Below are 18,316 nucleotides of genomic sequence, written 5' to 3'. Positions count from 1 at the left end.
GATCGATGGGATGCACGTCGCGGTGCGGCCACCTGCAGATAACAGGGCCGTGTTCACTAATAGGAAGGGGACCTATTCGATGAACGTACAGGTGGTCTGCGACCACCGCATGATGATCCTGCACGTCTGCGCCCGTCACCCAGGCAGTGTACACGACTCATTCGTGTTGTCGCGGTCATCCATCCCCGGCATGTACGAGGGACGCCATCCCCGGCTGAGGGGCTGGTTGCTGGGCGACAGGGGCTACCCATTGCGATCGTGGCTGATGACGCCTATACGGAGGCCACGCAATGCGGCGGAGAACCGCTACAATGATGCCCATGTAGCGACAAGGGGAGTGATCGAGAGGTGCTTTGGCGTGCTGAAGATGCGTTTTCAGGTGCCTGGACCTCTCTGGGGGCGCCCTCCAGTATCGGTCAGATAGGGTCGGCCACATCATTGTGATGTGCTGCGTCCTGCACAACATAGCCCAGCAGAGGGGCGATGTGCCGCAGGCAGAGGAGGGCGGAGTGGAGGAGCAGCAGGAAGAGGCCCAGTCCTCCCCAGATGAGGGGGATGGGGGCAATGGTCAGGGTAGACACAGGCGGGTGGCTGTCCACCGTTACCGGCTGGCCCAGCGGGCACGGGACAGACTGATAGACGCCCGCTTCACTGACTAGATGGGCGTGGGAATCGGGTAGTATGGCCACAGACCGCACACCATGGCAACAGCCGACCACCCACACCCCCACCCCATCCACCCACCCAGCACCATCACCCCCCTCCCCAACCCCACCCACCCCACCCGCATGCACACCACCCCCCCCCCCCCCCACCCCCCCATTGCCGATCCACCTGCGGCACAATGGGCCGGGCTCACACAGTTGCGGGTCGACGCGTATCTATCGCAGGCCATGGAGGATGATGACAACCCGCCCTGCGGTGAGCTCCTGGCTCTACATCGTTGGACTATGTCTGACCCATGGCCACAGTACCACCATCCACCCAGACCATCCCTGCATGCGGCTGTGACACTGCAGCGCACGGTCCTGTCCTCTGCCCGGGGGGTGATGATGGCGGCCCAGGGGGAAGGGGGCAGACTCACCTGGGGCTGAGGTAAGACCACCCCTCACACACACACTTGCGCTCAACGTACATGACACCCCCGCACACTTTGGACAGAGCACAAAGGCAGCTTCGGTAGGTGTAACATTGACTTTAATAACCAAAGGAGTACATGCACGTGCCCTAGCCCCTAAAACTCATCTGTGCCCTGCACCCGTGCCAACTTACTCAGTGTCTAATTGTTTGGCCTTACGGGCCCTTTGACTACGTCTACGTGGTTCCCCAGACGGTACAGCAGAACTGGAGGTGGACTCCTGTGATTCCTGCCCTCTGACACTGGATCCCTTTGGCGGCCGTTTCCTGGGGCGTCCTGGCCTAGATGGGCCAGGCTGCGGCCCGGGCGACTGGGATGGCGAGCTGCCAGCCTGTCCTGCCCGTTGCCCACCCGATGCACCTGGGACGGAAGGGGTGGAGTCCGAGGTGTCGCGGTGTACCGGGACCTCCCCTACAGAGGGAGCCGGGACGGACCACACCACCTCCTCCTCCCTCGGGGTGCCCGATGGCCCCCAGGCCTCTACATGGGTGGGGGATACGAACGGACTGGCCATCTGACGCCCCCCCCGACATCTGGCGCTGCCAGTCCTGGAGGCCCGTGCTGGTATCGACAGGGGTCTGCAGGTTTGCAGCCATGGAGCCCAGGGGGTTGGCAAACCCTGTCTGTGACAGTGCGACGCCGGCTCGCACATGGCCACTGGCGCCGATGCCCTCAGCGATGGCCTGCAGAGACTGGGCCATGGCCTGCAGAGACTGGGCCATGGCCTGCAGAGACTGGGCCATGGCCTGCTGAGACTGGGCCATGGCCTGCTGAGACTGGGCTATGGCGTTGAGCGCCTCTGCCATCTGGCGCTGGCACTGGCTCATGGCCTCCTGTGAGAGGGCAGCCATTTCCTGGGCCATAGACGCCGCCTGCACGGAAGGGCCCCAGGCCTCGCAAACCGTTCCCCATGTCTGACACCGTCGCACCCATTGCCTCCACCGCGGACGCCACCCGTGCGGTGTCGGCCTGGGTGGCACGCATGACCGGCACCACTCCCAGCTCCTGGACGCGGGTGGACTCCTCCACCTGCAACCGCAGCCGCCGCAAGCCGCCCGTTACCCTCTTCGCTCGTCTCCGGGTCGGTGGTTGCATCGGATCTATGTGTGGGTGTGGTAACTGCAGGAACCCGGGATCCAATCTGGGCGGCAGATGTTCACTTGGGCTGGGCTGCCCTCCGACCGCCCGGTCCCTCTGCTGCTCCTACCTCCACCTGCTGTACCGGGACGGCTGTGTTGTGCGCACCAGCGAGTGTACCAGACGCCTCATCACTAAAGTGTCCAACCGTGGTGAGTGTTTCTGCGATGGTGGAGGGTGTTGGTGACAGCAGTGGCGTTGTGTCGTGCTTTTCGTCCCACTCTGAGTCCATGGCACTTTGGGGTGGGGGTTCGTCTCCACCCATCCACTCTGAGTCACTGTCCGGTATTTCGTCTTCCTGGGTAGTGCTGTCCCGGGTAGGGGGGTGTCCCGGGTAGGGGTGTCCGGGTAGGGGTGTCCCGGGTAGGGGTGTCCCGGGTAGTGGTGTCCCGGGTAGTGGTGTCCTGGCTCGGATGTGACGGGGGCCTGTGGCTGCCCCCCTTGTCGCTGGGTGGTCGCTCCCGCACGTGACGGGGGTGTCGTCTCCCTGGTGCTCCAGGTCTCTCTGTGTCCCGTGGTGTGCGAGGGGCATCCTGCGAGCGTCGCATGCTGGAGGGTCCGGGTCGCTCCGTCTCCCGTGGTGTGCGAGGGGCATCCTGCGGGCGTCGCATGTTGGAGGGTCCGGGTCTCTCCCGTCTCCCGTGGTCTCCGAGGGGCATCCTGCGGGCGTCACATGCTGGAGGGTGCGGGTCTCTCCGTCTCCTGTGGTCTCCGAGGGGCATCCTGCGGGCGTCGCATGCTGGAGGGTGCGGGTGTCTCCGTCTCCTGTGGTCTCCGAGGGGCATCCTGCGGGCGGTCTGCATCTGCGGGGATGGGTGCCTGGACGTTTGGTCCTGCGATACACAATGAAGCATGCATGGTTAGCCATCAGGCAGTGATCAGGTGATACGGGGAGGGGGATATAGGGGAGGGGGGGATATGGGGACGGGCTGTCGGTGGCTCACTTGCTAGTACGCCCCCGACCTCTGCATCAGCAACCTCCCGGTCCTCAGGTCCGCCAGCCAGTTCCAGGGCCCTTTCCTGGTGTTCGGTCAGTGGCCTCTCATCAGCGGGCCCTCCTCCAGTCCTCGCATGCTCCCTATTGTTGTGTGCGTGCTTCTCCTGTGGGGGGGGGGGGGTGCAGGGGTAAAAGGCAACAGTGTTAGGCAGGTATATGAATGCACGCCATCGGTTGCGCGTGCATTGCAGAGGTTAAGGTTAGGGCTGGATTCACTTGGGGATATGGGGGAGGGGGGGATATGGGGGAGGGGGGGGATATGGGGGAGGGGGGATATGGGGAGGCTCACCCTGCCTGCTCTGACAAGGTCGTTCACCTTCTTGTGGCACTGGGTGCCTGTCTGTGGTGTCAGGGCCACAGCGGTGACGGCCTCTGCCACTTCCCTCCACAGACGCCGGCTGTGGCGTGGGGCAACTCTGCGGCCGTGCCCGGGATACAGGGCGTCCCTCCTCTGCTCCACCGCGTCCAGGAGCGCCTCCACATCGCGTGACTCGAACCTCGGGCTGAGCGACGGCCAGCCATCCAGTCGGGTGTTGCGGTCGGGTGTTCCGGTCGGGTGGGGGGGGAGCAGCGCGGCCTTATGAGCCGTCACGCCGTGCAGCGCGTATGACGCTGCACGGCATGAACCACTGCACAAGCGCGGATCCCGTTACGTCGCTGCTAGCCCATTTCGGGCCGGAGACTATCGACCCCATTTTTCCGACGTGACGCAAGTCGGATTTGCGCCGTTTTTTGCGCCGATCGGCGGACTTTCCGCCGATAACGGAGAATTTCGCCCATGATCTTTATTTTCCATCAGAATTGCAGCAAGGAAAAGACCATTTTTATTGTGAAGTGTAACCCTCTCTTTAACTTAAAATTGAAAATCAGAATGTCTTTGTAATTGTCCAAATTTGATAGCAAAGCCTATGTGTTCGCAGTAACAGTAAACAGGGTCAGTGGAGTGTTTCTTTGTCACCGGAATCCAATTTTCTTCTGTGGTATCCATCATGTTCTTACTGAATCCATGCATTTCGCAAATGGAACCTTAATTTCCATTTGCCTCACAATTTCAGCCAAACATTTGTTTGTTGTGGCATTTGCAAATCATTTTAGAATCATAGAATACCTGCAGAGCAGAAGGAGGCCACGCAGCCCATCAGGTTTGCACCGACCCCCTGAAAGAGAACCCCACCCAGGCCTGCTCGCCCACCCTATCCCCAAAACCCTGCAATCCCAATTAACCTTTGGACACTTGAGGGCAACTTAGCACTGCCACTCCACCTAACCACATCTTTGGGCTGTGGTAGGAAACCCACACAGACACGGGGAAAACGTGCAAACTCCACACAGACCGTGGGCCGAGGTCGGAATCGAACCTCGAGTCGCTGCCACTGTGGTGCAAAAATGCAAACCACTGCGCCCCCATGCTGCCCCTAGGGTTTTGCAAGCTTATGAATCTTGTTATTCAGCTCAATGGTTTCCTTTATGTCTGAGATATCCACTGCTTTTTTTTCTTCTATGCCCTTGCACTTCGGTGTCGAATTACATTTTCAGATCTTATTTCTGTCTTTTGGTTCCCTGGCCGCAGGAGAACTTTGTCCTTGTCGTTCATTTCATTTTCACCGTTGGCCAGGTCTGTCTCCTGCAAAGTTTTAACTTGTTTCAGTTCTGTAATTGTGCTACCCATGGCTTAGTTATCCACTTTCAGTCTGGAAAGTTCCTTTCAAAGCGTCCTCTTATTCCTTCAACCGCTTCTTCAGCTCTTCAGTCTGTTTCTTTTAGCTTTCGGCTTCCTCCTAGAGTATTGAACATTGCTGAGTCTGCTCAGCCAACTGGTTGGTCAGTTTGTTCAGAGTGATGTTAAATTCATTTTCCCTCTCTTGGTATTTTTCCACAAGAATAAACTTCATCTTGAGGGATTCGTGCAGTGTGTAAAAAATCTTTCAACAGGTTTTCCTTTTCTTTGCCAATCTCACTTGCTTCATCTTGAGTTTTCCTGTAATGCAATAGAGTCAGCCGGAGTTCCCTCTGTTGTGCTTCCATTCTACTGCTTCAGACCATCTTTATTCCTTCAGGTTGCTGAATTCCTTTTGCACTTGATCTTGAAAGGCCAATCAACTGTTCTTTCAGCTATTTATTTTCTGGTTGACCTCGCTCTGAAGTATTTTATTGCCCTCCCTTCTTGCCCTCCCGCTGGTTAGATTCTCTCTTGTTGGAGATGGTCATTGACTGGCACTTGTGTGGCGTGATTGTTACTTGCCACTTGTCAGCCCAAGCCTGGATGTTGTACGGATCTTGTTGCATTTGGACATGGACTGCTTCAGTTTCTGAGGAGTCATGATGGATGTGTAATTGTGCAGTTATGAACTTATGATGGAAGGGAGGTCATTATGAAGCAGCTGAAGATAGTTGGGCCTCAGAACTCCTGAAGTGATGTCCTGGAGCTGAAATGACTGACCTCCACCAACCATAACCATCTTCCTTTGTGCCAGGTATGATGCCAACCAGCGGAGAGTTTTCCCCCGATTCTCATTGACTCCAGTTTTGCCAGGGTTCCTTGATGTTACACTTGATCAAATGCGGCCTTGATATCGAGGGAAGTCACTCCCACCTCACCTCATAATTTGGGCAGTGATATTCTTCGGTCCGATATTATCCATGCTCTCTGAGCACCTTATTTACTATAATCCATTGCAGGCACATATCACCACAGCCTTCATTCCCATCAGAATTTATTTACTTACTTTGATTGCCCAGCTTTACAAACATTGTGCAAAACTAAGCAATTTAATGAATCATGCCTGAAGGTTAGCTGTTTTTCCATGGAATCAGAAAAATCTTTGTGCTCGAGTGTTCTTGGAGCAGGAAATCCACATTTAAGCTAAAACTGGACTTGGGGCTTAATTTAAATGAAATCACAGAAAATTATTTTACAAAGGGTTTGCAAAACCACAATCCAGTGGGTATCCTGACCGCATGTTTCATATTCAGAACTGGTGCTGGAGTGGTGAATTTGTCCCATTTGTCTTGATGCAAATCACCGGCTGCCTTATTCTTGAGTTCTGTGCAGAGAGAAATTCCCAAGAAGAATTCAAATTTCTCATCAAGACTTCTATTTCACCAGTTTCCAAACAATTGAACATATATTTCATTTCACCATAACAGAACACTTTGTCTTTGAAAGTTAATAACGTAAAGCTTCAGTTTTAGGTGGCAAAATCATTATACCCTATGCCACATAATCTCAAGAGCAAGGAACATGATTTACAAAAACTGAAGGGAAAATCGAATATTTCAAATTGCGTTTCATGCTTCTAGTATTGCTACTGATGTCATAAGTCTCATTGCATAAAGCTTAGTGGAAATCTGGAACCCTGCTCCCCAAAAGCTGTCCAGGCTTTGAAAATTAAGCTGAGAATAAGATATTTTTTTTTAGGCAAGGGTGTTGAGGTATTTGGAGCCAAAGCTGGTAAGTGAATCATAATATAGATCAGCCATGATCTAACTGAATGATCCAACTGAATCTTAACATGCTCGAGAGAATGAAAGATCCACTCCTGTTCCAATTTAATAACAGAAATTGAACTGGATTTTACATGAAAAGAGTCAAGGAACGGTTGCCACCGCCTGGAGAACCCCATCAAGGACCCTCTCAAGGCAAACTTTATCCTCTCTAAACCTAGAAACCCAGCCATGTCACTGACCCAAGTCTCCACACTTGGGGGTTTCGCATCCCTCCACATTAACAAGATCCGTTTCCGGGCTACCAAGGAGGCAAAGGCCAGGACTCCGGCCTCTTTCGGCTCCCGGATCTTCTGACACCCCAAATATCGCTATCCCCAGACTCGGCTTTACCCGAGTCTCCAAGACCTTGGACATAGCCTTTGCAAAGCTAAGAATTCTTTGAAGTGCCGGGCATGCCCAAAACATATGGACATGGTTTGCTGGGCTCCCTGAACACCTCACACACCTGTCCTCCACCCCAAAGAACTTGCTCATTCTTGCCGCTGTCGTGTGCGCCCGGTGTACCACCTTAAACTGAATCAGGCTAAGCCTGGCGCAAGATGAGGAGGAATTGACCCTGTCCAGGGCATCCGCCCACAGGCCCTCATACAGCTCCTCACCCAGCTCCTCCTCCCACTTGCCTTTCAGCTCCTCCGCCGAGGCCTCCTGCAGCACCTGGTATATGTCTGATACCTTTCCGTCTCCTACCCACATGCCCGAGACCACCCTGTCCTGTATCCTGCGGGCAGGTAGCAGCAGACGTTCCACCACCTGCTTCTTCAAGAAAGCGCAGACTTGCAAGTACCTAAAGGTATTCCCTGGCGGCAAGCTGAATTTCTCCTCCTGTGCCCTCAGGCTAGCAAAAGTCCCATCCTTTTGATACCCACTCTGTGCCAGCTCTGTGCCCCCCCGCAAACTGCTCTCGCTGTCCGGCCCGTCCCCACCGCCTGTGACGCAGCTCTGTACCAACAGCAAACAGACCCAGAACCTCGAGGGCCCAGCAAAGGGGGCAAACAAAAAGAAAACACGGGGGAAAACCAACATAAAACCGCCCCCCCCCAGCACCCACAAGCCCCCCCCCCCCCCCCGGGGTACCCCAACAACATACAGCAGTCCATTAGTTCGAGTCCAGCTACTCGTTCTTAATAAAGGTCCACGCCTCATCCGGCGTATCAGAATAATGGTGCTGTTTTTGGTACGTGACCCATAGCCTCGCCGGTTGTAGCAGCCCGAACTTCACCCTTTGCTGTGGAGGACCGCCTTGGCCCGGTTGAATCCCGCACGCCTCTTGGCCAGCTCTGGATCTCGCAGTTCTCCCACTTACTGCTTCGCTCCTTGTTTGCCCATCGCAGGACACACTCCTTGTCGATGAAGCGGTGGAATCTAACCACTATAGCTCTCGGCGGCTCGTTCGGCCTCGGCCTCCTCGCCAGGACCCTGTGTGCCCCATCCAGCTCCAGGGGCCGCGGGAAGGCCCCCGCGCCCATCAGCGTTCCCAGCATCGTGGTCAAATACGCACCCGCATCCGACCCCTCCTCGCCTTCAGGGAGACCCAGAATCGCAGGTTCTGCCTCCCCGACCTATTTTCAAGGTCTTCCAGCTTCTCCTGCCATCTTATGTGCAGGGCCTCGTGCGCCACCACTCTAACCGCCAGGCCCAAAATCTCATCCTCGCTGTCAGAGGCCTTTTGCTGCACCTCCTTAATTGCCATCCCCTGCATCTTCTGGGTCTCCACCAACCTTTCAATAGAAACCTTCATAGGGGCCAGCATCTCCGCCTTTAACTCGGTAAAGCAGCTCCTAAGAAACTCCTGCTGCTCCCATGACCACTGGGCCCACGCAGCCTGATCCACGCCGGCCGCCATCTTGCTTTTTCACGCCCGTTCTCCTCTCTTCTCCAAAGCCGCTTTTTTGATCGCCCCACTCCTGGTCCACTCCATACAGCGCTGGGGGACCCTCACTGCTTCCTTTCCACACCGGGAATCGTCGTCCAAGTGCCGCTGGAGATCCATACAAGAGCCCAAAAGTCCGTTGTCGGCGGGAGCTGCCGACCGTGCGACCTACCTAGGCATAGCTGCAACCGGAAATCGAAAATATTTCTCTTAACAGGTCATTAGTTTTACTCACTCACCTGATTTTCTTTTAAGGTGGGGGGGGTGGGTGGCAGTGGGGAAACATCTATGAAAATTAGTATTTTTTGCAAGGTGCAATGTAAGTGCAACTCTGGGATAGAGCTGCAACACCTTAGCTGAGATTTACTGACCTATTGTTACTGGCAGGGCCCTGACGAAATTATTTCTATAGCCTCCACTCGATCCACCAACTGATGTCCTGCTTGAGACCTCACACATGCCCTGTGGGAAAATCACTTCTTTTTTTAAAAATATTTTTATTAAAGGTTTTTAACAACACAATTTTTTCCCCTTACAAACAATAACTCCCCCCCCCCCCCCCCCCCCCCCCCCGTAACAAAATAACGCAAAATCACCCTGAGCAAGATATATACATGGCAGGATGGTATATTTACATAGCTTTATACACTGGCTCTTGGCCGCACGTGCCATTTCTCCCCACCCTCCATGCCATCTCCCGCTCGTCCATCCCCTCAAACAGTCTCTCGTTCCCCCCTCCCCCCCCCCCCCCAGGGTTGCTGCTGCTGCTGACCGACCTTCCTCTAACGCTCCGCGAGATATTCTAGGAACGGTTGCCACCGCCTGTAGAACCCCTGCGCAGACCCTCTCAAAGCAAACTTAATCCTCTCCAATTTTATGAACCCTGCCATGTCGTTTATCCAGGCCTCCAGGCTAGGGGGCTTCGCCTCCTTCCACAATAGCAAGACCCTTCGCCAGCCTACTAGGGACGCAAAGGCCAGAATGCTAGCCTCTTTCGCCTCCTGTACTCCCGGCTCATCCACTACTCCAAATATTGCTAGCCCCCAGCTTGGCTTGACCCGGACTTTCACCACCTGGGATATTACTCCCGCCACTCCTCTCCAGTACCCCTCCAATGCCGGGCATGACCAAAACATATGGACATGGTTCGCCGGGCTCCCTGAACATCTTTCACATCTATCCTCTACCCCAAAGAACCTAGTCAGCCTCGCCCTCGTCAAATGCGCTCTGTGAACCACCTTAAATTGTATCAGACTGAGCCTGGCACACGAGGAGGAGGTATTAACCCTACCCAGGGCGTCAGCCCATAGCCCTTCCTCAATCTCCTCCCCCAGCTCCTCCTCCCATTCACCTTTCAACTCTTCTACTAGTGATTCCCCCTCTTCTTTCATCTCTTGGTGTATTTCCGACACCTTGCCCTTCCTGACTCATACCCCCGAGATCACCCTATCTTGAACTTCTTGTGCCGGGAGCAACGGAAATTCCCTCACCTGTCGCCTCACAAAAGCCCTCACCTGCATATATCTAAAGGCATTTCCCAGGGGTAACTCAAACTTCTCCTCCAGTGCCCCTAGGCTCGCAAATGTCCCGTCAATGAACAGGTCCCCCATTCTTCTAATCCCCGCCCGATGCCAGCCTTGGAACCCCCCGTCCATCTTCCCCGGGACAAACCGGTGGTTACCCCTGATCGGGGATCACACCGATGCTCCCGTTGCACCCCTGTGCCTTCTCCACTGGCCCCAGATCCTTAGTGTTGCCGCCACCACTAGTCTGGTGTGTATTTTGTCGGCGAGAGCGGCAGCGGTGCCGTTACCAACGCCCAGGCTCGTTCCTTTACAGGACGCCATCTCCATCCTCTTTCATGCCGCCCCCTCTCCCTCCATGACCCACTTGCGGATCATCGCCACGTTTGCTGCCCAGTAGTAGCTCCCTAGGTTTGGCAAACCCAACCCTCCTCGGTCCCTATTGCGTTCCAGGAACCCCCTCCTAACCCTCGGGGTCTTATTCGCCCACACAAACCCCATAATACTCCTGCCTACTCTCTTGAACAAGCCCTTGGTGATCACGATGGGGAGGCACTGAAACACAAACAAAAACCTCGGAAGGACAACCATTTTGACCGACTGCACCCTACCCGCCAGCAAGAGCGGGAGCATGTCCCATCTTTTAAAATCCTCCTCCATTTGCTCCACCAACCTCGTCAAATTCAGTTTATGTAGGGCCCCCCAACTCCTGGCTATCTGGATCCCCAGATACCGAAAACTCCTCTCCGCCCTCCTCAGCGGTAGGTCCCCTGTCTCTCCTTCTTGGTCCCCTGCCTGTAATACAAAAAGCTCACTCTTCCCTACATTAAGCTTGTAGCCCGAGAACTCCCCAAACTCCTTCAGAGTCTGCATGACCTCCACCATCCCCTCCATTGGGTCCGCCACATATAGCAGCAGGTCATCCGCGTAGAGCGATACCCGATGCTCTTCTCCCCCGCGGACTATCCCCCTCCATTTATTAGACTCCCTAAGTGATATGGCCAAGGGTTCGATCGCCAATGCAAACAACGGGGGACAGGGGGCACCCCGCCTCGTCCCTCGGTACAACCGAAAGTACTCCGACCTCCGCCGGTTCGTCACTACACTCGCCACCGGGGCGCTGTAAAAGAGCTTAACCCATCTGATAAACCCTCCCCCAAACCCAAACCTGCGCAATACCTCCCAGAGGTACTCCCACTCCACTCGGTCAAAGGCTTTTTCCGCATCCATAGCTGCCACTATCTCCGCCTCTCCCTCCTCCGATGTCATCATTATTACGTTTAAGAGCCGCCGCACATTGGTATTTAACTGCCTGCCCTTTACGAATCCCGTTTGGTCCTCATGTATCACCCCCGGGACACAGTCCTCAATCCTGGTGGCCAATACTTTTGCCAATAGCTTAGCATCCACATTGAGGAGCGAAATCGGCCTGTACGATCCACATTGCAGTGGATCCTTGTCTCGCTTTAGAATCAAGGAGATTGTCGCCTCCGACATTGTCTGGGGCAGGGTTCCCCCCTCTCTTGCCTCGTTAAAGGTCCTCACTAGTAGCGGAGCCAGCAGGTCCACATATTTTCTATATAACTCCACCGGGAACCCATCTGGCCCCGGGGCCTTCCCCGCCTGCATGCTCCCCAAACCCTTACTCAACTCTTCCAACCCAATTGGTGCCCCCAAACCAACCGCCTCTTGCTCCTCCACCCTCGGGAAGGAAAATCACTTCGGTTTTCAGGAGATTCATTATGAATTATAGGGGCAAATATCTGTGTGTTCTTTACAAATGCTTTCACAATTTTGTTACACATTGCATGTCGAGAAAATCGCCTCATGCCCACCTGTTTTGCACAACTTAAGAGAACCACGTTATGCAAATTACAAATAGATTAACATTTCAAACCAGATGTTTCACCATCAGCGCTGTTGAGAGAATTGATTCATATTTTTCCTCTGTCTATTGGTATGTTCTTAACAATTTGAACACTAACTGCTTTATGATATTAGGGCAAGATGCTTGGAAGAGTTATAAAATTTGATTTCATAGAAGTGAACATGCACTAGTAAAATAACACAGTCACATCACTTTGAGTAGCTAGCTTCCTCACTCCTGTAGCTTGCTTCTTCACCAAATCAGTGCCCTAGTAAACACATCATTTTTAATTCTATTAAAGGGAAACTAATCAAAATAAGTTGGCTAATATTGAAGAGTCTTGTAAACTGTTGATTGTGTTTTTTAAGAGGCTTTGATTGTGAAATTCATTCAGAAGCAAGATATCTTCACATTATGTGCTGTAGTTTTAACTGCTTCAGCCCTAAGTTCGGGAATTTCTTCCCTAAACTGGCTCTCTACCTCTCCCCTCCTATAAGATGCTCCTTAAAACCAACCTGTTTGGCCAACTTTTTAGTCGCCTGTCCTAATGTGACCAGGTGTTTAGTTTTATTTGATAATGCTCCTGTGATGCGCCTTGAAATGGTTTACTGCCTTGAAGGTGTGACATAAATGCAAGGTATTGTTATATCAGAATATAAAACTGTTCATCATCTTTGTCCTAGATCGACCTGGATTGCTAAATGTTAAACCAATTGAAGAACTGCAGGACAGCATTCTACAAGCACTTGCCCTTCAACTTAAGATAAACCACCCCGATTCACCACAATTATTTGCAAAACTACTTCAAAAAATGACGGATTTAAGACAGATTGTCACTGAGCATGTACAGCTTCTGCACACTATCAGGAAAACAGAGGCAGAAATGAGTCTTCATCCACTCCTGCAAGAAATATACAAGGACTTGTATTAGGAAACCTCCCCTTGAACCACAGACTAAGAAATGTCTCCTTCTTAAATTCCACTGTTTATTGTCCAGTGTAACAACAGAAGAGACTTATGAATGGCAGCTTCATTAGGCACCCAAATAATAGTTTGTGGAATTGCGCCCAACTCCATTGTACAAAAGAAACACTGGCAGGAATGTCGAACATTTTCTGCAGTGGTAACAGTGTCCTTTAGGGATATTGCTGAATAATGCAAATAGTTGCTCGATGCCTTGAAAACTGTTTGTTTTGTGGAAGACCTACAGACTTCGTCTATCAAGCCGCTAAGAATATAGAATAAAAGCCTAGAGTGTTCATAGCTTAACTTGTCATTTTTCCCGACAAACCTAACTTTGTATTCAGTCTGTGTTATCCTTCAAGATCACCCTTGTACTGACTCATTATTATTGTGATGATAACTGGAACTTTACTGATACTGTTTGGATAGGTGCTGGCTCACAAGATATTCAATTGGCAGATTATTTTCTCTTAAATTTCTGTCAGTTTTAAGAAAAATAATCTAGGCCTATATTGCATATGTAAATGCTTGGGCATAATACAGAAAATTGAAATGAACTAAAGTTAGGTATTTTCATTACATTAATCTACTTGACTCCAGATTTCACCTTGTGTAATTAAGTCCAATGTGTTGTACATAATTAAGCATATATTTGAATGGTGTGCTGAAAGTGCTTCCTGTAATTTTGCAAGTGAATAGAAACATCACCCGGAAGAGAGAACTATTCTCAATGAACACACACAAATAACTTCTTTTCGTTATTTTAAATGCAAAAATTCTTATGAACAATGTGAAAATTAATAGTGCTTCATGTCATACAATCTAGAAATGGCAAAACATAGTTACACTGGATTCTTTGTGAAGCCAACAGAAAAATGCAAAATCTCTTTATTTACAAAATACTGAGTACAAGCTGAATCAGAACCCAACAGAATTCTAAATGGATACATTGAATTCATTAAAAGTGCAATTTAATGGGCATAATAAATAGATGCTTTGCAAAAGCTATTGTAATCATTGATACATAGCTTTTTACATTTATCATATTGGTCTGATGCAAGTTGTATAATGTTCAGTTAAATTAATAATTAATTAACAAGTATCTGTCTTCAACTAGGGAATTTTCACAGGCAGTGCATTGAGTGTAGTTGGCGGTTGCATTAATTTAAAATGTTCAAGACATTTTCCTCAAATGAGTCCTTCGCCTGGAAATTAAGCTTAGTGGGAAGGGCAAAGTTAGCAAGGGGTGCGCGTTGAGGTGTTTGCCGTTAGAGCTGTTGGTTGTGAACTCTTTGAGCTCTGTCACTTTTGAGCTTGATGTACTACTTAGAAATATTTAATTGTCCATTCAAAATGTTATAGTTCTATAAACCTGTGGGCCTTTCATGGGCATAAAACATTTTGGGCTGAAATCCCTTTGAGCATTTTAACAATTATATTGTAACAAGTGTGGTTTAAAGGGAAATTTTTAATATAAAAGTAAAAACTTGTGCTATGATTATCTCCCCACTCTGCACCCTTCAATGGAATTACTAAAATAACATTCGTACTTTAAGTTGGGTTGTTGGGTTCATGAACTCTTGTGATAATTGTTCATGTGTTGTGCTAAATGTACAGATTGCTTACTTTACATTTTCATACTACTTATTTCATAGAACTATAAATCAATTTTACAGCAAATGTTATGATTAAGAATACCATTTGATAAATAATCATACTCTTAGACATTCCCTCTACATTTTACTGTTTATGATATTGTACAAAAAGAATAGCATGTGAACAGCTGTTGTCAAAATATTTCAATTCATTTTAATCATTTAAAGAAGGATAGGATTCTCACCATTATAGCCCCCATTAAAAATCAAACCGAGTGCAGCACGGTGTGGTTGTGGTTCGGACAGCTGCCTCACGACGCCGAGGTCCCAGGTTCAATCCCGGCTCTGGGTCACTGTCCGTGTGGAGTTTGCACATTCTCCCCATGTTTGCTTGGGTTTAGCCCCCACAACCCAAAAGATGTGCAGGGTAGGTGGATTGGCCACGCTAAATTGCCCCTTAATTGGAAAAAAATAATTGGGTACTCTTTTAAAAAAAATAAAAATTTAAATCAAACTGCAAACAAGTTATTATTGGGTTTAAGATACTTCAATATCATAGTTGATCGCGTCTGACATTTTACAAGATGTAGTTTTCAGGCGAAGCTGGACTAAAAGGTCAGGCAGCAGTTGGACCAGGTGTAATTCAGTTTCAATTTGAAATGATACATTCTGTCCTATTTTTGTATTACCATTATTAACTCTTATGTTTTAGAATGGAAACTACTTATGTTCTTTGTGTGTTATAATTATTCTCATCTTACCAGTGGTGGGGCTGCAGACGTTCCACCACAAAGAGAAGACTAATTACAGCATTACAAGTTTACGTGTGGAATATGTAATTATATTCAATTCATTAACAAAAATGCAGATTCAGATTAATGATTCACCTTTCCGATAAATAGCCTCCAACACTTTTAATATAGCAGACCAATATTCAGTCAGCAGTGTGCTTAATTAAATTTCATTGATTTTAACTGTTACATTTTTAAAGGTTATAACGGTGAGGCAACCTCCTTATTTTAGATCTGCGAAATGCATGAAATTCCTTTTGTCACAAAATCTTTACATAATGAGCAAATGTAATTTAAAACACAGATTCCTGGTTATTAGAGCAGGATATGCTAACCAACACCACCACCAGCTTGTCACTCTTCTCATTTACGGGACCTTACTTTGTGCAATATAGCTGAGTTTATTCATATTACAGTAACTTAACAATGTTCTCCGTTCCTAAAAGGAATTAATTAAATGCAAGAATTTTGCTTCTAGAAAGAATTTGCGTCAACTTGTTAAGGAAAGGGTTAAGAAAATAACATGGATTTCTGATAAAACTGGGATGCATTTAAGGGAGTATTATGTAGCCTCTCTGTATTTAGAAACAGTCTGTGTGAGCCAACGGAAATGATTGTTCAAATCATCTGGTAGAAATGTTTGCCAAATTGTTTATGATATATAGCACTGCCAGTAGAGAGTAGCCCATTGTGAATATCAAAATGTCTCCACTGGCTTAGGAGGGAACGGGGAGCAATAGGATTACTGATCCCCTTGTATTATATGGAAACTTGGCAAAATGACATTGAACTTCATCCTGCTGTTGGTGTTGATGATTAAATGGTTCTGTTGAATCAGCATATTACAGCCCGCTCTAGATCCCAGTTGATTGCATTGTGCCAGATTCTCTTCGTATTTTCTGCCAAACTATAAACAAATTGCTTCATTTTCATTTTAACATTATTCATAATGTTATGAATCACTTTTTCTCCTATCAAATCATGCAATGTAATGAAAGCTCTTTACAGCTTCTAGGTATTTTAATTCAGCACATTTATCACTTTTTTCATGAGTTACTATCTAATGAAATCTGCAAAAGGTAAAACTGAAGATTTCCTCTGCACGTGTTTCGTTTTGGATGTTCAACGACAGCCGAAGAATTGAGCCTAATCATGTGGTGTGAGGTGTCCTAATAGTCAGAATGAAATCGTCATTACATATAATGCGTACTCAGGGCAGCACGGTGGCGCAGTGGTTAGTACTGCTGCCTCACGGCGCCGAGGACCCGGGTTCGATCCCGGCCCTGGGTCACTGTCCGTGTGGAGTTTGTACAGTCTCCCCATGTTTGCGTGGGTTTCGCCTCCACAACCCTTGATTGGCCATGCTAAATTGCCTCTGAATTGGAAAAAATGAATTGGGTACTCTAAATTTTTTTTAAAACATATAATGCATACTCGTAGTTGTCTAAAGTCAGAATATTTTGAGGTACCCTGCTTATACTTTTGTACTGTAATTCAATGGATACACTCCTGCAATGTAGGTTATTAAACTGGATAACTCCAAATGCATGGGGGTCAAACTATGCTATTTTGTAAAACAGGTTAATAAATAGAAATTGACAGGTTTACTTATTGTATAACTTTTTATTTAATAGCTATGTAAGCCATTTCATTTTGATGTGTTGAATTTGCCTATTCAAAGCATCGCATAAGACTTGTGGCTGCATATAACCTGAGCCTTAATTTACAATGACAATCAGTTCATAAAAACACAGCTAAATGGTCCACTTAATTTTTAGTATTTCTTTCAAGCCTAAGTACTCAACTAAAAGCTTCATTTTGAAATTGTATCTAGCTAATGCAGTGTAATTGTGAATTTTACAAATGAAGTTACGAGACATTTTACACTGTATGACTGGCTGTAACTGACATTCAGGGATCCTTTATTTTATTGTCCAGCTTTGGTTTTTAAAATGCAAGATACTTTGAGTGCATTCTAGCATGTGCTAATGATCTTTGTTATAATTTTCATATGTTCTAGAACAATGTCCAATTGATATTTGGATGCTGTGTCAAGAGTAATATTTTCACCTTGCCAATAACGGATTGAGAGGAAACTCCTGCCGTACCAATTTGCAACCAGCAGAGGCCGCTACAGCAACTGTTGGCAAACTGACTGAAAGAAATTCTTAATGCAGTTGAATTTGCTGCATATAACATTGAATGCACTTTCAATAATCCTGAAATAACTAGAGTTTTTGAGAGTTTTTCATTGTCATCTTGAATTCAAAACAATCCATTTATTTAGCAAAAAAATCTGAGCAACTTATTTTTCCACTTCTGACTAATTCAAAAGGTGGATTTGAAGGAAGTGTTGGGTGAAGAAGCACAGGTGTGGTTAAGGTTTTACCACTTGCCACGTAGCATACCCATTTCAGTCATTATTACTCAAAGGAAATATTACTCAAAGGGAATATTTTAGTTACAAACTATCTGTAAACTGTAAAGATGACAGTTTTGTACTGGCAAAATATTTTAAATTAAAAAAACTGAATACTTTTAAATTGGTTTACGTGTTTCCTTACTTTGAATGTGTATGTGGTTATCGCCAGAAGTGATATTTCTAGTTACTGTACAGTATTTTCAATTTTGTTGTCTGAAATTAGTCTCCTGTATAAACCATTACTTGTATTAACTTATTGTTGGGCACCATGTGAAATAGTGAATTAGCACAGTCCTTTTCAGCTAGTGCCTATAAGTGAATTGGCCATGCTAAATTGTCCCTTAGTGTCCAGGGTTGTGCAGGTTAGGTTACAGAGATTGGGCGGGGAGTGGGCCTGGCTAGAATGCTCTTTCGGAGGGCCGGTGCAGACTTGGTGGGCCGAATGACCTCCATCTGCATTGTAGAGATTCTATGATGCGACAATATTCTAATCCGGATTGATAGTA

The 18,316-nt window shown here is 48.4% G+C and overlaps 1 protein-coding gene across 2 annotated transcripts in view; it reads left to right on the top strand.

The window, feature by feature from the left end:
- pparg (peroxisome proliferator-activated receptor gamma) overlaps positions 1 to 17,931 on the top strand; it is a 198,438-nt gene extending 180,507 nt beyond the window's left edge. For both annotated transcript variants that reach the window (XM_072472581.1, XM_072472580.1), the window contains exon 7: positions 12,723 to 17,931. In XM_072472581.1, the coding sequence (XP_072328682.1) occupies positions 12,723 to 12,970 (248 nt within the window). In that variant the 3' untranslated portion in view covers positions 12,971 to 17,931. The remainder of the gene's footprint in view (positions 1 to 12,722) is intronic.
- The last annotated feature ends 385 nt before the right edge of the window (positions 17,932 to 18,316 follow it).

Source organism: Scyliorhinus torazame, chromosome 13, assembly GCF_047496885.1.
Source record: "Scyliorhinus torazame isolate Kashiwa2021f chromosome 13, sScyTor2.1, whole genome shotgun sequence".
Lineage (NCBI taxonomy): Eukaryota > Metazoa > Chordata > Chondrichthyes > Carcharhiniformes > Scyliorhinidae > Scyliorhinus > Scyliorhinus torazame.
This window is presented reverse-complemented; position numbering and strand designations above follow the sequence as displayed.